Source organism: Oncorhynchus mykiss, chromosome 31 (genome assembly GCF_013265735.2).
Source record: "Oncorhynchus mykiss isolate Arlee chromosome 31, USDA_OmykA_1.1, whole genome shotgun sequence".
Lineage (NCBI taxonomy): Eukaryota > Metazoa > Chordata > Actinopteri > Salmoniformes > Salmonidae > Oncorhynchus > Oncorhynchus mykiss.
Genome location: NC_050571.1, coordinates 36,528,926 through 36,552,682, shown reverse-complemented (window position 1 = coordinate 36,552,682; position 23,757 = coordinate 36,528,926). Strand labels below are relative to the sequence as shown.

Below are 23,757 nucleotides of genomic sequence, written 5' to 3'. Positions count from 1 at the left end.
TGCATGGTGTTTCCTCTGACACATTGGTGCAGCTGGCTTCCAGGTTGGATGGTGCTGTGTTAAGAAGCAGTGTGGCTTGTTTGGGTTGGGTATTGGAGGACGCATGACTTTCAACCTTCGTCTCTCCTGAGCCCGTACGGGAGTTGTAGCGATGAGACAAGACAGTAGCTACTAAACAATTGGATACCATGAAATTGGGGAGAAAAAGGGGTAAAATTCACACACCAACATTTTTAAACATTTAAATAATAAAAATAAGTTTACATACACTATGTTGACTGTGCCTTTAAACTGCTTGGAAACTTCACATCATTTGTCATGGCTTTAGAAGCTTCTAATAGGCTAATTGACATAATTTGAGTGAATTAGAGGTGTACCTGTGGATGTATTTCAAGGCCTACCTTCAAACTCAGTGCCTCTTTGCTTGACATCATGGGAAAATCAAAAGAAATCAGCCAAGACCTCAGAAAAATATTTGTAGAACTCCACACGTCTGGTTCATCATTGGGAGCATTTTCCAATTGCCTGAATGTACCACGTTCATCTGTACAAAGAATATTACGCAAGTATAAAGACCATGGTACCACGCACCCGTCATACCGCTCAGGAAGGAGACGCGTTCTGTCTCCTAGAGATGAACATACTTTGGGACGAAAAGTGCAAATCAATCTCAGAACAACAGCAAAGGACCTTGTAAAGATGCTGGAGGAAACTGGTACAAAATCATCTATATCCACAGTAAAATGAGTCCTATATCGACATAACCTGAAAGGCCGCTCAGCAAGGAAGAAGCCACTGCTCCAAAACCACCATAAAAAAGCTAAACTACGGTTTGCACATGGGGACAAAGATCATACTTTTTGGAGAAATGTCTTCTGGTCTGATGAAACAAAAATATAACAGTTTGGTCATAATGACCAACGTTATGTTTGGAGGAAAAAGGGGAACGCTTGCAAGCCGAAGAACACCATTGCAAACGTGAAGCACAGGGGTGGCAGCATCATGTTGTGGGGGTGCTTTCCTGCAGGAGGGACTGGTGCGTTTCACAAAATAAATGGCATCATGAGGGGAAACTTTTGTGGATATATTGAAGAAACATCTTAACTCTTAAAGCTCCCCTGAATTATTTCAACATTTTGTTAAAAATTGCGCAACATTTCAACGTCCTGCTACTCATGCCAGGAATATAGTATATGCATAGGATTAGTATGTGTGGATAGAAAACACTCTGAAGTTTCTAAAACTGGTTAAATAATGTCTGTGACTATAACAGAACGTGAACAGCAAGCGAAATCCCAAGAAAAACCTGGTCACAAAAACCACAGAAAAGTATTAATCCGCCAGTCTCTGAATTGTTTATTGCAAGCAAAAATATATAACGGTGAGCTTGTAGTTCCTACAACTTCCACACGATGTCGCCAGTACTGGCATTTTCATTGGTTTAAATCCTTTGTGGAATGAGAAGTAGGTCCTTCCTTTCGTCCAGTATACAGGAAGAGACTTTTGGGAGAGAGAGAAAGGACAACGTTTTCTAGAGTAGCTGCTATTGAATACAGATCGCCCAGTGATCAATTTGATCGATTATTAACGTTTACAAATACCTAAAGTTGGGTTACAAAAGTAGTTTGAAGTGTTTTGTCAAAGAATATAGGAAACTTATTTAATTTTAAAAAATTACGTTGCGTTTTGGAACAGAGCTTTTGGATGGATCAGACGGGCTATATAAATTGACATTTTGGGTATACATGGACGGATTTAATCGGGAAAAAGACCCAATTGTGATGTTTATGGGACATATAGGAGTGCCAACAAAGAAGCTCATCAAAGGTAATGAATGTTTTATATTTTATTTCTGCGTTTTGTGTAGCGCCGGCTACGCTAATTCTTTTGTTTACGTCCCCTTCAGGTATTTTGGGGTGTTGCATGCTATCAGATAATAGCTTCTCATGCTTTTGCCGAAAAGCATTTTAAAAATCTGACGTTGGCTAGATTCACAACGAGTGTAGCTTTAATATAGTACCCTGCATATGTGTTTTAATGAAAGTTTGAGTTTTATCGAGTACTATTAGCATTTGGCATTGCGCACTTCTATTTCCTGTTGACTAGGTGGGACGCTAGCGTCTCACATGTCTCTAAGGTTATCAGGTTATCAGTCAGGAAGTTAAAGCTTGTTGGCAAATGGGTCTTCCAAACGGACAATGACCCCAAGCATACTTCCAAAGTTGTGGCAAAATGGCTTAAGGACAACAAAGTCAAGGCCCTCACCTCAATCCTATAGAACATTTGTGGGCAGAACTGAAAAATAATGTGCGAGCAAGAAGGCCTACAAACCTGACTCAGTTACACCAGCTCTGTAAGGAGGAATGGGCCAAAATTCACCCAACTTATTGTGGGAAGCTTTTGGAAGGCTACCCGAAACATTTGACCCAAGTTAAACAATTAAAAAGCAATGCTACCAAATACTAATTGAGTGTATGTAAACTTCTGACACACTGGAAATGTGATGAAAGAAATATAAGCTGAAATAAATAATTATCTTTCACATTTTTTTAATAAAATGGTGATCCTAACTGACATAAGACAGGGAATATTTACTATGATTAAATGTCAGGAATTGTGAAACTGAGTTTAAATGTATTTGGCTAAGGTGTATGTATACTTCCAACTTCAACTGTATGTGACCATTGATGATCTTTGCTTCAGGTGAATACCTTTGAGAAATTTCTCAAAGGTATACATCTAAAGCAAAGAGCATCCCAGGTCATGAATTATTTAATAGTAAGTGACAGTGGGTTCCATTGCAATCCACTGGGGTGTACTTATCATCAAAAGGTTTAGATGGGCCAAGCATTTCATACTCTGTCTGCTGTGCTCTCCAAGTCTCTATCAGCTTTCATTTGAATAGTAATTTTCAGTGATCGAGTTGGCATACAAAATCTGCTGAAGTTGGATATCTAATTTTAAACAGATGCCTTGATGATTGCGAAAGATGCATCATGAGGAGTTTCACAGATTCCACAGATCATAAACAAGTCTATGTGTTATGAAAGATGTTCTTCTTCTTTTTGTCTTGAAAAGCATAAACCTTTAACGTCAAAGTGCATAAATGTTTCTTAATCTATTGGTTTTCCACGTTGTATTTTACTGAGGCTTTATGAAAGGGGAATAACAGTGGAATGGTTGATTAAACATGAATAGATTCTTTATTAATTTAATCTCCCACTGAATCTCCATTATTATACATTGCATTTTTCTTTAGGATGCAACTGAATATTGAACAGCTGTGCTGTTGTTTTTGTGAGAGGGAGCACTGTGCACACTCAAGACAGAAAGGAGAAAGAGCCGGAAGGAGAGAGCGAGAATGGAGAAATTGAGACAGTGAGAGAAAGAGAGAAAGAGAGAGAGTGGGAGAGATCTGTGGTGGCCCATGGAATATACCGGTCAACTGCCTGGGGAGTGATCGCAATCTCCTGTAGCTGCTCTCTCACCTCTAGATTTCAATCTGATAAAAGCTCCTTTGGCATTCACAAGCTCAGACAGTGAATAGGGCGGTCTGCCTGCATTATCAGATAGGCGCTATAGCAATATGAGCGTACATTTTGATGTAGTATCAGTCTCAGAGACAACGCTCAGCTGACCACCCTGAGGTCATCCCAAAGACACGAGAGCCAAAAGCTTTTGGGAAGAATGTGAAAACACTATGGTGAAGTCATGCCACATACTATTGCACATGCTGAGAAGGATGGCAACTTGTGTTGGTTGTGACTGCGCAAGTAAAAGGATGAACTCTGGCACTTCATGGTTGCTCATCATGTGATTTTATGCGCAATTAATGTGATAACATGTGACGTCATCAGTGGCTGTTTAATGAGGGAGGACGATATTTTTTAATGAGCATATTGGGTGAATGTCATTCACATTCCATTTACCAGCTCAATGATCAGTAATGTTGATAAGTTTAGGCTACTCCATGATGCTAAAATCTTCCCTATGCCCTTCATGAGGTGGCTACAACATAGACTGTGAATGAAAGTTTACGACGTAGGTGCACAGGTCAAGAGAAATTTGAGTAATCAAGGTGACACACATTGGCACATTCAATATCGCCTTACAGGGTGTAATCATTTGTCCAACAGTTGCAAATACAACATTCTATTGGACAAATTCAGGTATGTTTATTCCCGTTTCATTCAGTTTGCTTCCATTTAAGAAATGTTTTAACAGAATCGTCCGAATGAATAAACTCCTCATCACACGCAAACACAGTTCACTTTCATCCCTTTGATCGTTGTAAAATTCCTTCTCACATCTATTCGCTCTCCTCTGCTCACTTTTTCCCTTTGCTTGTGGACTTCAGACTTCAGGCGAAAAAACACTTCCAAGCAAAACCTTCATATCATAACCACTATCCGCTACACACAGCCTACATTCAGTGTCACCATATTACTTTCCCCTTAAGAGGCAGTAGAAGAAAACAAAAATTTATGTTACCCATTGAACGACATCTATTGCAGGATAAATCAACATTAAAGTTTACATATCTGGCCATATATGGATGTAAAATTTTACTTTATGGTTTTGTTACGTAGGCTTCTTCTAAGCCAGGTATTCCCAAACGGGGGTATGCCGTCAAGGGTACGCCAAATAAAAATGTGATTCATATAAAAATAAAAAAAACAGTACATTTCTATATTACAGGGGGGCTATACATTTGAGTACCCTCGTTTCAGTGCCAAAAACAAAATTAAACCATCTAGTGTTCAGCAAAATAACAACACAAAGTCAAATACAGGTAGCCTAGTAAAATAATGAACATCCAATCACATTAACCGTTACTCTCTCGCAGGAAACATTCATTCTTGCGCAGACATTTAGAAGCGAAACATGAATATTTGAAAAATAAGCCTCGGGAGTTTTTTGAGCATGAATAAAGACGACTTTTGAGAAGTAAGACATGTATAAAAGCAACAGGTACCATTGATAAGAAGGGGCTAGAAGTGTCTTATATGGTGAGCTACCGAGTGGCTAGGACAGACAAGCCCCATACGTTTGTGGATGACTTAATTCTTCCTGCTGCAGTGGATATGGCTGGGACAATGCTGGGGGGAAAAGGCCAAAATAAACTATATAGACAATGCTTTCATCAAACAACACTGTTTCACAACGCATCAGTGACATGGCAGGAGATGTTTTGAAACAATTACTGCTTCGCATACAAGCCAGTGAATTATATGCGTTACAGCTGGATGAATCAACATACCTGGCACAGCTCCTGGTATATGTCTGTTATGTTTATGGGGGGTCAATTAAGGAAGACATCCTATTCTGCAAATCATTGGAAACCATGACAACGTGAGAGGATATTTTAAAGTACTGGACAGCTTTGTGACATCAAATGGACTTTGGTGGTCAAGATGTGTTGGTATCTGTACTGATGGCGCAAAAGCCATGACAGGGAGACATAGTGGAGTGGTAACGCAAGTGCAAGCAGTTGCTCCTGACGCCACTTAAGAACACTGCAGCCTCCACGAGAGGCTCTTGCTGCCAAGGGAATGCCTGGCAGCTTGAAAGACGTTTTGGAAACTACAGTGAAAATGGTTAACTTTGTTAAAGCAAGGCCCCTGAATTCTCAGGTATTTTCTGCATTATGCAATGATATTGGCAGCGATCATAAAATGCTTTTACAATATACGGAAGTGTGCTGGTTATGAACGGGCAAAGTATTGACATGTGTTTTTTTTTATTTATTTATTTTTTATTGAGAGACGAGCTTAAAGTTTTCTCTACTGACCATAGTTTTCACTTGTCTGACCGCTTGCGTGATGTGTTTCTCACGACTGGCCTATCTGCGTGATGTGTTTCTCACGACTGGCCTATCTGCGTGATGTTTTTTCTCGCCTGAATGATCTGAATCTAGGATTACAGTGACTCTCGGGACAAAATTGAGGATATGATTAAGGGGAGTCAGTAGAGGTTAAGACGCTGATGCCCTTTGCAACCACGTACCTATGTAAGAGCGGATTCTCGGCCCTCACTAGCATGAAGCTAAATACAGGCACAGACTGTGGGTGGAAAATGATTTAAGACTGAGAATCCAAACATTGCAGAGTTATGTGCATCCTTTCAAGCACACACTTCTGATTAGCCTGTGGTGCATTATTCAACATTTCCGATGAACAAATAAGGTTTTATATGTAAGATGGCTAAATAAAGAGCAAAATTATTGATTATTATATTATTATTTGTGCCCTGGTCCAATAAGAGCTCTTTGTCACTTCTCATGATCCGGGTTGTGACAAAAACTCACACTCATTCTTATGAGAAATGTTATCGTAGAGTGTGTGTGTGGCAGGCTTACAATGATGGGAAAAAAAACAACATTTGACAGTGCACTGACCCTGGTGCTAGAGGGGGAACGCAGCTGGAGGTTGAATGTTTGAATGGGTACGGGACTAAAAAATGTTTGGGAACCACTGTTCTAACCCATCGCTTTCTACTACATAAAATAATACGATTAACTTATATCTTTACATTAAAAACCAAAGTCTATCAGAATTCAAGTCATTCCAATAAATGTTATAACCCTTGATATTCAAGAATAGGACTTGGAAATATGATAGAATAGATTAGCCAAATTGTTTTACATTAGCATAACCCCAAAACTAAGGACTTATTGACCAGCCCTACTCTGTTGTTTAGGATTTGGTTGTCATGGAGGACTGATTGGGCTCATTGATTTGAGTTGAAAAAATAAAATGCGGTGCTCACGGAATGGCATGCTTTGAGCGCTACTGAAAATGCTAGTTACATGTGAAAAAGGAATGCCATATGCTGCATTTGCTATAGGCCTATTGTTTACCTTTTTGTTGGTGACACTTTGATGTCTTGATAATATGCAGCTATTTAAACGGCAAATCCACAGATGAAACAATAAAATAACGGTCGCCACAGCTCTGTTTTTGGTAAAAAGCTCAGGGATGGGCCTGGATGGACCTGTAACCACTCTCAGATTAATAGACAGTTATGGAGAGTTATGGATGCAAGGACTGACCATCCATGAAATCAAAATTATTGTTTTAACTGACTATACAGTGTTTGTTTACGATTACTATGTTTACAAACATTGGAGAAAAACAAGCTTATATTTTGATGTTCTTCAAGAATGAATATATACACTGCTCAAAAAAATAAAGGGAACACTTAAACAACACAATGTAACTCCAAGTCAATCACACTTCTGTGAAATCAAACTGTCCCCTTAGGAAGCAGCACTGATTGACAATAAATTTCACATGCTGTTGTGCAAATGGAATAGACAATAGGTGGAAATTATAGGCATTTAGCAAGACACCCCCAATAAAGGAGTAGTTCTGCAGGTGGGGACTACAGACCACTTCTCAGTTCCTATGCTTCCTGGCTGATGTTTTGGTCACTTTTGAATGCTGGCGGTGCTTTCACTCTAGTGGTAGCATGAGACGGAGTCTACAACTCACACAAGTGGCTCAGGTAGTGCAGCTCATCCAGGATGGCACATCAATGCGAGATATAGCAAGAAGGTTTGCTGTGTCTGTCAGCGTAGTGTCCAGAGCATGGAGGCGCTACCAGGAGACAGGCCAGTACATCAGGAGACGTGGAGGAGGCCGTAGGAGGGTAACAACCCAGCAGCAGGACCGCTACCTCCGCCTTTGTGCAAGGAGGAGCAGGAGGAGCACTGCCAGAGCCCTGCAAAATGACCTCCAGAAGGCCACAAATGTGCATGTGTCTGCTCAAACGGTCAGAAACAGACTCCATGAGGGTGGTATGAGGGCCCAACATCCACAGATAGGGGTTGTGCTTACATCCCAACATCGTGCAGGACGTTTGGCATTTGCCAGAGAACACCAAGATTGGCAAATTCGCCACTGGCGCCCTGTGCTCTTCACAGATGAAAGCAGGTTCACACTGAGCACATGTGACAGACGTGTCTGGAGATGCCGTGGAGAACGTTCTGCTGCCTGCAACATCCTCCAGCATGACCGGTTTGGCGGTGGGCCAGTCATGGTGTGGGGTGGCATTTCTTTGGGGGGCCGCACAGCCCTCCATGTGCTCGCCAGAGGTAGCGTGACTGCCATTAGGTACCGAGATGAGAACCTCAGACCCCTTGTGAGACCATATGCTGGTGTGGTTGGCCCTGGGTTCCTCCTAATGCAAGACAATGCTAGACCTCATGTGGCTGGAGTGTGTCAGCAGTTCCTGCAAGAGGAAGGCATTGATGCTATGGACTGGCCCGCCCGTTCCCCAGACCTGAATCAAATTGAGCACATCTGGGACATCATGTCTCGCTCCATCCACCAATGCCAAGTTGCACCACAGACTGTCCAAGAGTTGGCGGATGTTTTAGTCCAGGTCTGGGAGGAGATCCCTCAGGAGACCATCCGCCACCTCATCAGGAGCATGCCCAGGTTTTGTAGGGAGGTCATGCAGGCACGTGGAGGCCACACACACTACTGAGCCTCATTTTGACTTGTTTTAAGGACATTACATCAAAGTTGGATCACCCTGTAGTGTGGTTTTCCACTTTAATTTTGAGTGTGACTCCAAATCCAGACCTCCATGGGATGATAAATTTGATTTCCATTGATAATTTTTGTGTGATTATGTTGTCAGCACATTCAACTATGTAAAGAAAAAAGTATTTAATAAGAATATTTCATTCAATCAGATCTAGGATGTGTTATTTTAGTGTTCCCTTTATTTTTTTGAGCAGTGTATATGTAGCCAGTCAAAAGTTTGGACACACCTACTCATTCAAGGATTTTTCTTTATTATTACTATTTCCTACATTGTAGAATAATAGTGAAGACATCAACACTAAGAAATAGTACATATGGAATCATGTAGTGTGAAACAAATCTAAATATAATTTATATTTGAGATTCTTCAAAGTAGCCAACCTCTTCACACTCTTGGCATTCTCTTTAACAGCTTCATGAGTTAGTCACCTGGAATGCATTTCAATTAACAGGTGTGTCTTTTTAAAAGTTCATTTGTGGAATTTCATTCCTTCTTAATGCGTTTGAACCAATCAGTTGTGCTGTGACAAGGTAGGGTTGGTATACAGAATATAGCTCTATTTGCTTAAAGACCAAGTCCCATATTATGGCAAGAACAGCTCAAATACGCAAAGAGAAACGACAGTCCATTTCTACTTTAAGACAAGAAGTCCAGTCAGTCCAGAAAATTTCAAGTAAGTCTCTTCAAGTGAAGTCGCAAAAACCGTCAAGCATTATGATGAAACTGTCTCTCATGAGGACCGCCACAGGAAAGGAAGACCCAGAGTTACTTCTGCTGCAGTGGGTAAGTTCATTAGAGTTAACTGCACCTCAGACTGCAGCCCAAATAAATGCTTCACAGAGTTCAAGTAACAGACCCATCTCAACATCAATTGTTCAGAGGAGATTGCGTGAATTAGTCCTTCATGGTCGAATTGCTGAAAAGAAACCACTACTAAAGGACACCAATACTAAGAAGATACTTGCCTGTGCCACAAAACACGAGCAATAGACAATAGACCTGTGGAAACATGTCCTTGGTCTGATGAGTCCAAATTTGAGATCTTTGTTTCCAACCGCTGTGTCTTTGTGAGACGCAGAGCAGGTGAACATATGATCTCCGCATGTGTGGTTCCCACTGTGAAGCATGGAAAAGGTGTGATGGTGTGGGGGTGCTATGCTGGTGACTCTGTCAATGATTTATTTAGAATTCAATGTACACTTAACCAGCATGGCTACCACAGCATTCTGCAGCAATATACAATCCCATCTGGTTTGCACTTAGTGGGACTATCATTTGTTTTTCAACAGGACAATGACCCAAAACACACCTCCAGGCTGTGTAAGGGCTATTTGAACAAGAAGGAGACTGATGGAGTGCTGCATCAGACGACCTGGCCTCCACAATCACCTGACCTCAACCCAATTGAGATGGTTTGGGGTGAGTTGGACCGCAGAGTGAAGGAAAAGCAGGCAAAAAAAGTGTGCATTCAAATGGCTCTCCTGTGAAGTAGTGACACGGGACATACACCTAGTTTCCTGAAACTAGGCATATATGTGACTGACTGGCTCAAATCGTTTTTATGTAGCAAAATTTGAAATAGTGTTTTATTTACATTGGATAAAAGTAGAGACTAAGAGCTACACAATTGTATATCATACACTGCATTTTTGAGGAACAATGGGAAAGTAATTATACTTTGAAAATTTTGAGAAAATTACCTATGAATGTTTTGGTACCTACTGGAGAGATCTCTTTTGTCCCACATTCAGCATTGTTCACACCCTCCCTCCAGCCCCATCCATCTCTTTAAGGATTCACATGTGAGGTCATGTGCTAAAAAGTGGGTAGTGTAGTGAAGATTAAGACTAAAAGTGGTAAAAGTAGTAGTCTACAATAAGGGAAAAAACAGGTAAACAGAAAAAACATATTTTGTAAATATTACATGAATCTTACCCAGACACACTTGTCTAAATGTATAGGTCATGTGAAAGAATTGCTATAACCTCCAGCCACATCTTGCCAAGATGATGGTCCTTACAGAAGGTGTAAACTGTGCAGCCAAATGGTTCCTTGCATAGTAGCAATATCAGGAATAGATATTGTCAATATATATAAAATAATATACTGTATGTACAAGAAATATATCAGTAACAATATCTGTGATCGATGAGGTAGTAGTATGCATACAATCAGGGGTAAAGTGGCTGAGCAGCAGGATAAAAAAAATAATAGTAGCAGCAATGTATGGCGTGTGTGTTAGGAGAGAGTCATGTGAATAGAGGCACTGCAGATAGTGCTGATAACTGGTCCGTCCGAACCACACGTGAACAAGGGAATCTTCTGTACTGTCCTTGACTTTGGTGCAGGGAATGTGATGTCCATAGCCTCTTTGTCACAAAACTCCCTGATCTTCTCAAAAACATAAGTTTGTCTAGCTGTGTCCAGTCCAGGTGGTGCTTGTACAGACAGACCATCTATGGGAGGCAGGATGTCAGCGTTACACTCCTTGGCGACAACAACACCAGGCTCCAGAGCATCGAAGCTGTAAAACAGGAAATAACCAAAAACATGTAGAAGTCAATACAACCTTGTACAACATAAATGTACCTCTCAAGTTTAGATAAGAAGAATAACCTCATACAATGCAATGAAAATTATATTCAAAATTCTATTAGTCGATTCCTTGTAGGGACTCCGCCCTGCGGCAGGGTAGCCTAGTGGTTAGAGCGTTGGACTAGTAATCGGAAGGTTGCAAGTTCAAACCCCCGACTGACAAGGTACAAATCTGTCATTCTGCCCCTGAACAGGCAGTTAACCCAGGCCGTCATTGAAAATAAGAATTTGTTTTTAACTGACTTGCCTAGTTAAATAAAGGATAAATTAAAAAAACATGGGATGGCAGCATCATTCCACCAAAGTGTTTGTGCCCTGGGTGGTGTCCTGGTAATACTTTTGCATAATCCTCTGCTTAGTTGTTGATGAAGTTCACCACTCGCTGCAGATCCTCATGCTTCAGGTGACTACAGCTCAGCATTCAACACCATAGTACCCTCCAAACTCACCATTAAGCTTGAGACCCTGGGTCTCGACCCCGCCCTGTGCAACTGTGTCCTGGACTTCTTGACAGGCCTCCCCCAGGTGGTTATGGTAGGAAACAACATCTCCACTCCGCTGATCCTCAACACTGGGGCCACAAAAGGGTGTGTTCTCAGCCTTTGTTGTGGAAAATATTGAATCAAATACTTCTCAGATACCGGAGCTTGTGAATTCAAATAGACTTTATTACGGAGAGTAACAAAGCCGAGCAATTCCATGGAAGAACTAACACTTCATTCTTAGTACTTGGCTTTTATACAGTCTTTTCCTTACATCACTCCACTTTATGAATCTTGTTGTCTTACTTAGTTTCCATTCTCTTATTGGCTCAGACATTGGGGCATAGTCTATTGGTGGCATGACATGCCCCCTCTTACTGTTGCCCCTCACTGCTTAGCCAATGTTCCTGTCCAGAGGTCTTTACAAGTTCAGGCCGATGTTGTTTATGTATGATTTACCCATGTGCGTGTCCAGTAGCCTTCACAAGATCAGATATGGCCCAGACCAGTCATGTCTTGTTAGTCTACCTTGCCTCATACACACAGATTCTGCTTACGTTCTGTTTTTTACATGTCCATTGGTCAATTCGATGTTGATCCAGTTTTGTACACTCACATGGGTTCAGCCTTCATTCTGTTTACACATGTCTAATATTTAAACTTATATCAGTTATTCTTTCTACTTCAAAGACAACAATATAGGTTACTGAAAATCAACCATAGTCATGAATTTTCACCTACACCCTCTCCTGTTCACCCATGACTGCGTGGCCATGCACCCTCCAACTCAATCATCAAGTTTGCAGATGACACTACAGTGGTAGGCTTGATTACCAACAATGACGAGACAGCCTACAGGGAGGAGCAGAGGGCCTTTGGAGTGTGTTGTCAGGAAAATAACCTGTCACTCAATGTCAGCAAAACAAAAGAGATGATCGTGGACATCAGGAAACAGCAAAGGGAGCACTCCCCTATCCACATCGACGGGACAGCAGTGGAGAAGGTGGAAGGTTTATAGTTCCTCGTGTACATATCACCGTCAAATTGAAATGGTCCACGCACACAGACAGTGTGGTGAAGAAGGCGCAACCTCGCCTCTTCATCCTCAGAGAATGAAAAAATGTGGCTTGTCACAGAAATCCCTCACTAACTTTATTAGGTGCACAATTGAGAGCATCCTGCCGCCTGTATGACCACCTGGTATGGCAACTGCACCGCCCCCAACTGCAGGGCACTCCAGAGGTTGGTGCAGTCTGCACAACGCATAATCAGGAGCAAACTACCTGCCCTACCATACACCTACAACACCCGATGTCACTGGAAGGCAAAAAATATCATCAAGGACAATAACCACCCGAGCAACTACCTGTTCACCCCGCTTCCATCCAGAAGGCGAGATCAGTACAGGTGCATCAAAGCTGGGACATAGAGACTGAAAAACAGCTTCTATCTCAAGGCCATTAGATTGTTAAACCTACCGAAAGACTTGATGTCATTGGCCACTTTAATAAATCTAACACTAGTCACTTTAATAATGCCACTCCAATAATGTTTACATATCTCACATTACTCATCTCATATGTATATACTGTATACTGTATCCTTCACTATCTATTCTTTACTATCTATTGAATCTTAGCCGCTTTGTCACTGCCCATCCATATATATATTATACTTAACTATTTTCATCTAATTTCTTTACTCGATTGTGTGTATTAGGTTTTGTTGTGATATTTCTTACCTATTAGGTTTAGTTGTGGAATTGTTAGATATTACCTGTTAGATACTGCTGCACTGTCAGATCTAGAAGCATAAGCATTTCACTACACTCGCAATAACATCTGCTAACCCTGTGTATGTGACAAATACAATTTGACCTGTGCCTGCTTGGGCCAGCTATCTTTTTGATGGGAGGCATTGGACCATTCTCCTACTATTACTGGTAGAGGAGAATCAGGCGTGTTCTACTAATGCTGAAAGACAAATTCCAGAAACAAATATTTTGGCATTATTATACAATGGATAGCCATAATCACCGTCAGACACACCTGGCTAACTTGATTGGTCATGTAATCATCTGGCCAAGTGGAGCCTATTGTTTACACATGCTAGCTAAACAATGAAACATAATCCTAATCGATAGAGTACTAACAATATAAACCGATTGTCATAGCTAGCTAAAGTAGCCAAATTATCTAGCTAACCTTAGGCAATAACTAGCAATGTGAAATGGCATTCTGAGATAACATTACTACACACAAATCATGAACATAATGTTAGCTAGCGAGCCAGCCATCTAACGTCAGCTAGCTAGCTTACAGTCAGATTTAATTTGGGGTTATTTGTTTATACATGGAGCTAGCAAGCTAGCTAACTAAACAATGAACCATGACCCCAATCCATAGAGTACTAGCAATACAAACCAATTGTCATAGCTAACTAAAATGAACCAAATAGGTTCAATATTAGCTAGTTAGCTAGCTAACTTTAGGCTATAACTAGCAATATGAAATGCCATTCTGAGAAAACATTAACATACTACACACAAATCATAAAAATAATGTTAGCTAGCGAGCCAGCCATCTAACATCAGCTAGCTAGCTAACAGCAGGCTTTAATTTGGGGTATTTTGTGAACCAAATAGGTTCAATATTAGCTAGTTAGCTAGCTAACATTAGGCAATAACTTGCCTTGTGAAATGGCATTCTGAGATAACATTACTACACACAGATTGAAGCTATAGGCTATAGATCTAAGCATAACTCTTGAGCTATCTGTATCCTCCTGACTGGTGTTTAATTGTTTATGAAACTAAATATGCTTCTCTGCATCTCTGCTAGAATCTGGGTAAACTATTGAAAGGAATGTGAGTCTTATTCAGTATATTATTATGCTTGATTTGCTAAACCCTACAAACCCCAGCTAAGATAGTTAGACAAGCTACCTACTCAAACTTGATTGTTACCCTGAAATTGCTTTTTGGTACATAGGTTCCCAATCTCCCAACCTTATACCTAGCTATCTGGGCTAGCTGAAGCGAACTTCATAAAATGACTAGGTGGCTAGTAGTAGTAGTAGTAGTAGTAGTAGTAGTAGTAGTAGTAGTAGTAGTAGTAGTAGTAGTAGTAGTATTGAGAGAGACAGCGAGAGAGAGAAGGAGTATACAAAACATTAGGAACACCTTCCTAATATTGAGTTACACAACAGCCTCAATGTGATGGGGCATGGACTCTACAAGGTGTTGAAAGCGTTACACAGGGATGCTGGCCCATGTTGACTCCAATGCTTCCCACAGTTGTGTCAAGTTGGCTGGATGTACTTTGGGTGGTGGACCATTCTGGATACACACAGGAAATTGTTGAGCGTGAAATACCCAGCCTCGTTACATCTAGTACCATACCCCGTTTAAAGGCACTTACATTTTTGTTTTTGCCCATTCGCCCTCTGAACGCCACACATACATAATCCATGTCTCAATTGTCTCAAGGCTTAAAAATCCTTCTTTAATTAAACTTTTTCCTCCAATTCATCTACACTGGTGGAAGTGGATTTAACAAGTGACATCAATAAGGGATCATAGCTTTCACCTGGATTGACCTGGTCAGTCTATGTCATGGAAAGTGCAGGTGTTTTAAATGTTTTGTATAAAGTGCCTTTCAGAAAGTATCCACAGCCTTACACCTTTTCCACATTTTATTGTGTTACAGCCTGAATATAAAATGGATTAAATTTAGTTTTTTTGTCACTGGCCTGCATGCAATACCCCATCATGTGAAAGTGGGATTTCTGTTTTTTGACATTTTTAAAAATTTATAAAAAATCACTTGAGTTGTTAAGTCTTCAACCCCTTTGTTATGGCAAGCCTAAATAAATTGAGGTGTGTCATTACAAAGATACAGGTGCCCATCATAAATCAGTTGCCAGAGAGGAAGGAAACCTCTCAGCCAATGCTGACTTTAAAACAGTTACAGAGTTTAACCTCTTGGAAACCCCCCCCTCCGCCCAGATCCGGGATAATTGTCATCAACTACGCAAAATAGCATAGCTTAACGGTCAAATAATCTTAATAGAAAATATTCATATTCATGAAATCACAAGTGAAATATAGCGAAACACAGCTTAGCCTTTTGTTAATCACCCTTTCGTCTCAGATTTTGAAATTGTGCTTTACAGCGAAAACAATACAAGCGTTTTTAACAATATTTTTACAGTTTTGGAAACTTTAGAGTGTTTTCTATCCTAAGCTGTCAATTATATGCATATTCTAGCATCTGGTCCTGAGAAATAGGCAGTTTACTTTGGGAACAATATTTTTCCAAAAATAAAAATAGTTCCCCCTAGCTTCAAGAGGTTGATGGTTATAATAAGAGAAAACAAACCTAATTGACAGAGTGAAAAGAAGGAAGCCTGTACATATTTTCTTTTTTTAACATTCTTTTTTTCTACCTTTATTTAACCAGGTAGGCTAGTTGAGAACAAGTTCTTATTTGCAACTGTGACCTGGCCAAGATAAAGCAAAGCAGTTTGACACATACAACAACACAGGGTTACACATGGAATAAACAAACATACAATCAATAACACAGTAGAAAGTCTATATACAGCATGTGTAAATGAGGTAGGATAAGGGCGGTAAGGCAATAAACAGGCCATGGTGACGAAGTAATTACAATGTAGCAATTAAACACTGGAATGGTAGAATGTGCAGAAGATTACAAAGGCATAAATAAATACAGTACGGGGATGAGGTATATTGGATGGGCTATTTACAGATGGGCTATGTACAGGTGCAGTGATCTGTGAGTTGCTCTGAAAGCTGGTGCTTAAAGCTAGTGAGGGAGGTAAGAGTATGCAGCTTTAGTTATTTTTGCAGTTTGTTCCAGTCATTGGCAGCAGAGAACTGGAAGGAAAGGCGGCCAAAGGAAGAATTGGCTTTGGGGGTGACCAGTGAGATATACCTGCTGGAGCACGTGCTACGGGTGGGTGCTGCTATGGTGACCAGTGAGCTGAGATAAGGTGTGGCTTTAACTAGCAGAGACTTGTAGATGGCCTGGAGCCAGTGGGTTTGGCGTTGAGTATGAAGCGAGGGCCAGCCAACGAGAGCGTACAGGTCGCAGTGATGAGTAGTATATGGGGCTTTGGTGACAAAACCGATGGCACTGTGATAGACTGCATCCAATTTGAATAACAATATTCAAAAACATGCATCCTGTTTGCAACAAGGCACTAAAGTAATACTGTTAAGAAAATGTTTAAAGCAATTCACTTTTTTTCCTGAATACAACGTTTTATGTTTGGAGCAAATGCAATACAACACATTACTAAGTACCACTCTCCATATATTTAAGCATAGTGGTGGCTGCATTCATGTTATGGGTATGTTTGAAATCGTTAAGGATTGGGGAGATTTGCAGGATAAAAATGTTATGGAATGCAGTTAATCACTTGCAAAATCCTAAAGGAAAACCTGGTTCAGATTGCTTTCCACCAGACACTGGGAGATTAACCTTTCAGCAGGATAATAACCGAAAACACAAGGCCAGATCTACACTGGAGTTGCTTACCAAGAAGACAGTGAATGTTCCTTTGTGACCGAGTTGTGGTTTTGACTGAAATGTTCTTGAAAATCTATGGCAAGACTTGAAAATTGACAAATATTGTAAAATCCAGGTGAGCAAAGCTCTTACTCAGAAAGACTCACAGCTGTAATCACTGCCAAAAGTGACTCTAACAGGGGCTTGAATACTTAATAAACTAGATAAACTAGATATTTCTGAATTATTTCATTTGCAATAAATTTGCAAACATTTCTAAAAACAAGTTTTCTCTATATCATTATGGGGTATTGTGTGTAGATGGGTGAGAAAAAAATTAATGTAATCAATTTTTTAATTCAGTCTGTAACACAACAAAATGTGCAATAATATATATAATATACACTACATGACCAAAAGTATGTGAACACCTGCTCGTCGAACGTCTCATTCCAAAACCATGGGCATTAATATGGAGTTGGACCCCCAATAACAGCCTGTTGGAACTTGCTTCCATTCAGCCACAAGAGCATTAGTGAGGTCGGGCACTGATGTTGGGCGATTAGGCCCTGACCTCAAACCCATCGAACAGGTGTTCGATGGGTTTGAGGTCAGGGCTCTGTGCAGGCCACTCAAGTTCTTCAACACTGATCTCGACAAACCATTTCCATATGGACCTCGCTTTATGCACGGGGGCATTGTCATGCTGAAACAGCAAAGGTCCTTCCCCAAACTGTTGCCACAAAGTTGGAAGCACAGAATCGTCTAGAATGTCATTGTATGCTGTAGTACTAAGATTTCCCTTCACTAGAACTAAGGGGCCTAGCCCTAACCATGTAAAACAGTCCTTGACCATTATTTCTCATCCACCAAACGTTACAGTTGGCATTGCATTGGGGCAAGTAGCGTTTTCCTGGCGTCTGCCAAACCCAGATTCGATCCGTCAGACTGCCAGATGGTGAAGCATGATTCATCACTCCAGAGAACGTGTTTACACTGCTCCAGAGTCCAATGGCGGCGAGCTTTACACCACTCCAGCCAACGCTTAGCATTGCCCATGGTGAGGCTTGTGTGCGGCTGCTCGGCCATGGAAACCAATTTCATGAAGCTCGCAACAAACAGTTTTTGTGCTGCTGTTTCTTCCAGAGGCAGTTTGGAACTCGGTAGTGAGTATTGCAAGCGAGGACAGATTATTTTTATGCTCTATGCAGAACTCGGCGGATCCGTAATGTGAGCTTGTGTGGCCTACCACTTCGCACTGAGCCGTTGTAGCTCCTAGACGTTTCCACTTCACAATAACAGCACTTACATTAGACCGGGGCAGCAATAGCAGGGCAGAAATTTGATGAACTGACTTGTTGGAAAGGTGGTGTCCTATGACGGTACCACATTGAAAGTCATTGAGCACTTCAGTAAGGCCATTCTACTGCCAATGTTTGTCTATGGAGATCGCATGGCTGTGTGCTCGATTGTATACATCTGTTAGCAAGAGTTGTAGCTGAAATAACCAAATCCACTAATTTGAAGGGTCCACATACCTTTGAATAATATATATATATATATATATATATATATATATATATATGTATGTATGTATGTATGTATGTATGTATGTATGTGTGTGTGTGTTAAACAGGACAAATCTGATGGGGCATGTTCCCCTGTGCCCCTTATGAGTAAGTGTTCGGGTAACACTGAGGCGTTACATTACTGTTGAATGAATTTATTTGAGAATCTTGTTCCGTGTAAGGCTTTGGCCCATCCTATTACTACAGGTGAGAGGCAATATCTCAACCCCACTCTCTGCTGCTGAAAAGAAAAGCAGACACATCTTGACTACAGATGCTACTCTTTCAGAGTGTGATGGTGTTTGTTTTGACACCTTTTGGATTAATTTTTTTAATTGGATTTTTAAAAACGGATTAACCTCCCGGATCTTCATTTATTAGCTTTTGCGGCCTTTGTGATAATCCGTATAATTACAAACCTAATTTTCTTCCCATTAGGTTCTGCCCTCCAACAATTTCTACGTGTTGATTGTGTTCACTCTCAATGTGTTTGGACGGCGGAAATAATCATGTTTTTCCAATCATGTTTTTTCTTTTGTTCCATGGTCATTTTGCAGCTGTTGTGCAGTTTCTATTACTTATGAGGGGTGGAAGTTTATCTAAGAAAATCAATAAAATCATGCTCATTATTTCAGTGTAAGGGTCAGAAAAGCAAAAGATATATTCCTGTATAAACAATATAACTTTTTCAATGTGAAGAAAACACACAGAGATGGAAATAGATGGAATGTCTTGGATTTTTAAAAAGTTGAATTGGGAAAAAACATCACATGTGGACTTGTGGACAAACATTGTTGCTAGCAATTCCTCACTTTACAATATGAACATGAAAAGATTAAGCGTCATTGTTTAGTTGCTTATGGCCTTACATATTTTGCACAGTTATACATATAAATCCGAATACATCCCCTGAATCCTCCTCGGTTAGAATAATGATCAGACGTATCATAGAGATAGTTTTCTTATAACTCCTCCATTCATCTCCCTTGATCAGTTTGCTGTGGATGAAACACAACAATAGACTGCAGACTCTATGAAGTGATTTGTGTTATAAGGAGACCCAACCGATATAACAAATGACTATAGACAAATTGTTCTTAAATTCAAAGCACGAGAGTAAACCATTGAAAGAAAAGAGTTCATTGGCCTAAATTGTGACATTATGTTGAATAAGTACGTGAGTCAGGGGATATAGGTGGGGCATGATTGCTGGTTTCAGCTGCAGTACTGTGTGAAATGCTTATGATGGCTAAGGATGTTGAAAATGAGTCATTTGCGTCAGAGAAACAAGGCCATTCTAATCTGTCCTCAATGTTCATTGAAATAAGATGACAGTCAATTTCGACCCAGTAATAAGATGATCTCATCCATTTTAGTGTCCATTTATAATCTTAAAAGAATGTTTATATTGACATCCATGAAGGTTTTCACATGTCACTTTTTCTTACCAATTTATGCTCTCTAATTATATTCTCTTGTTGTGTGTGTTCCCTCTCTCTCGTAGAGCCGTGACAGAATGGTCGACTGTATGAGTAAAGTCATGCTGCACACGGCCCTCTCATGCTGGCAACCGTTCCTGGGACTGGCTCTTGTGGCCGTCTTCGTGGGTTCTGCCTTGGGATGTCCCGCCCGCTGCGACTGCTCGGCCCAGAGCAAGTCGGTCCTGTGCCACCGCAAACGCCTACCTAGCATCCCAGACGGTATCCCCATCGAGACCAGGATCCTGGACCTGAGCAAGAATAAGCTGCAGGCCGTCAACCCGGATGACTTTGCCCCCTATCCTGGTCTAGAGGATTTGGACCTCAGTGGGAACATTATCAGCTATGTGGAGCCGGGGGCCTTCAACCCTCTGTACAGCATGCACTCCCTTAGTCTCAAAAGCAATCGTATTAAGCTCATTCCTATGGGTGTCTTCACAGGCCTGTCCAACCTCACCCGGTTGGATGTCAGCGACAACAATATTGTCATCCTGCTGGACTACATGTTCCAGGACTTGAACAATCTGAAGTTCCTGGAGGTGGGTGACAATGACCTAGTGTACATCTCCCACCGGGCATTCAGTGGACTGCTTAGCCTAGAGACTCTAACCCTGGAGAGATGCAATCTGACAGTGGTGCCTACTGAGGCCCTGTCCCACCTGCACAACCTGGTAAGACTTCACCTGCGATACCTCAGCATCAGCACCTTGCATGCCTACTCCTTCAAGAAGCTGTTCCGATTGCGCCACCTGGAGATTGACAGCTGGACCTCGCTGGACAGTGTGCCGGCCAACACGCTGCATGGCCTCAATTTGACCACGCTTTTCATCACCAACACCAACCTGTCCACCTTCCCATACCAGGCAATCAAGCACCTGCACTACCTGACGCTCCTCAACCTGTCCTTCAATCGCATCACATTCATCGAAGGCAGGATGCTGTCGGAGTTGGTGCACCTAAGAGAACTGCATCTGGTCGGGGCTCAGTTGTCGACCGTTGAACCGTACGCATTTCAGGGCCTCCGGTGGCTCAAGGTTCTCAACGTCTCCCACAACCGTTTGGACACCCTGGAGAAGGGTGTCTTCCAAGCTCCTGAGGCTCTGGAGGTACTCTTGATCGATGACAACCCCCTGGTTTGCGACTGCCGCCTCATGTGGATCCTGCAGAGGAGGCAGTCCATCTACTTTGGTGACTCGCAGCCGGAGTGCAGTACCCCCGAGGGCATCCGCGGCAGGCCTTTCAGGGAGTTCAAGGAGACCCTGCTCTCCTACTATGTGACGTGCACCAAGCCCAAAATACGGGAGAACAAGACGCAAACAATTGCCGTAGACGAAGGTCAGCCAGTGAGACTGCACTGTAGTGTTGAGGGGACCCCCAGGCCGGTGGTGTCGTGGCTGTCCCCACGCCGGCGCCTCCTCACCAACAAGAGCCACGGTAGAGTCATGGTCCACAACAATGGGACGCTGGAGATCAAGGCGGCCGAGGTGCAGGACGGCGGGGTGTACCTTTGCATGGCAACCAACACTGCGGGTAACGACTCATTAATGACCTCCCTAGCAGTGAAAAGCCTGGGGTCGCTCTACGCAAACAGGACCCAGTACTACACAGATCCCAGCAATGCCACTACCAATGGGACTATCAACGTGACCTACGGCTTGGACCTAAAGACTATCTTAGTGTCGACAGCAATGGGTTGTTTCACATTCCTGGGGGTGGTTTTGTTCTGCTTCCTCCTCCTGTTCGTTTGGAGTCGGGGCAAAGGGAAGCATAAAAACAACATAGATATTGAATACGTACCTCGGTCCAAGTCTAATGGCACCTCTTTAGATGGAGGAGCAGAGGGGGAAGCTGGACCCCGTCGCTTTAACATGAAAATGATCTAACATGGTTTGTGAATCTGGGAATCCAAATGTTGGGAATAATCTAAGGATTATTTATTAACTTCTGAATTTCCCACTACTGCATGAGAATGCTACCGGGAATGGAAATAGCACTGCAGAGCGCCATAACAGGACACAGGAGTGCAGTCCCAAATCATTCCATCTTATTGGATGCAATGCTACGACATTGTGACGTTTGTTTTTGCACAGTTGTCAGTGACACGGATCCTCCGAAATGAACTTAATTGCTACCCAGGTGACCTGTAAGGAATAGGTGTCAGTAATCAAGCTTTTCAAATTCAATTTATATACCCAAAAGGAATCCATAAGTGCTGGGTTGGAATTAAAGACACTACAGAACCGTGTACAGTACAAATTTGTATCTAAAAGTATTACTCTTATTTGTTTGGTCTTGCACCATGCTTACTCACAGAACAGACTGATCAAACTGAGCATCATTCCCTCCGACCATAATCTTTGCATATGTGTACGTAAATGCTTCATTATGTACGTGTATGTACATATTCATTAAAAACAAACTGTTCATAGCAATACTCATGGGATGCAACGTCATCCAAAATCTCAATTCCCCCAACCTAATAAGCAAAATTGTAACTCCCCACTTAAGAAATTGTCCATGAAAATAGGAAAGGGCTTCTACAGGATTGCAACGTCACACTGGAGAAAAGATACCTGTTCCCCTAAATATTTTATTTTATTTATTGTCAACCATAAATTAACATGTATTTTATTTATCAAAGTGGTTTGAGGTTTTAAAAAAAGTTAGTATTATAACACTATTCTGGGGAGTAATAAATACTTTTGAGGATTGAAGTTGACAGAGAACCTACAAAGACCACTTTTTCATCCTATTTTTGTCTTTTTATTACTTTGACCGTAACCTTTGCCTAATGGCAAAATACATGTGTCCATCTTGCTGCAGTGAAGTTGATATCTTCTCTCCCCAGTAAGAAATTTAGACTTTGTTGTGGTAGTTCCTCATTTTGTTGTAGAATCATTTAGATTGTGACAAGTTCAAAGTAAAAAAAATAATAATAATGTATGTGAAATAAAATAAGATTTATTTGTAACATTTAGAGTGTCTACATATTGACTACAATGACAAAGCTAAATTGGGTATTTATCAGTATATAGTATTATCTGCCTGTTGAACATCTGGAAACAGCAGGGTAACACTAACAGGGAAAAGCCATATGGTTGAATAAAATTGTTACATTGGAACATTTCAAATATCAATCACTGACATTAAAGAAACTGAATTGTTCTCTACTGTTTTACAGTGTATGAATTGTAAGGGTTGTGCATTTCTACAACATCAGATGAGTTTGACAAGGCCATCAGAAGATCTGCAGAAACACATTTACGACAGATCACAGGTTGAGAAAATTAAATGGTTTGAGGCATTGCCTTTCCAGAATGTACAATTACTGTACACAAAAAATATCCCTTTCACTCACTAAAAACCATAACCTTTGAACCTTTGTGTGATACCCCCCTCGAACCTTTAAAATCAATGCACATCAGATAGGCATGGTGCAAAATGTCTAGCCTTGACAGCATGATATTGCAGGTAGTTTGTGTCAATTGGAAGGCGCTATCAGAGGAGGAATGTGGAGGAATTCATTTAACCTTCTGACACAGTCCAA

At 41.3% G+C, this 23,757-nt stretch overlaps 1 protein-coding gene across 2 annotated transcripts in view; it reads left to right on the top strand.

Annotated features, from left to right (window-relative positions):
- The window catches only part of LOC110505113 (leucine-rich repeat and immunoglobulin-like domain-containing nogo receptor-interacting protein 2), a 406,552-nt gene extending 383,177 nt beyond the window's left edge, over window positions 1-23,375 (top strand). For both annotated transcript variants that reach the window (XM_021584096.2, XM_036969788.1), the window contains one exon: window positions 20,237-23,375. In XM_021584096.2, the coding sequence (XP_021439771.2) occupies window positions 20,249-22,093 (1,845 nt within the window). In that variant the 5' untranslated portion in view covers window positions 20,237-20,248 and the 3' untranslated portion in view covers window positions 22,094-23,375. The remainder of the gene's footprint in view (window positions 1-20,236) is intronic.
- The last annotated feature ends 382 nt before the right edge of the window (window positions 23,376-23,757 follow it).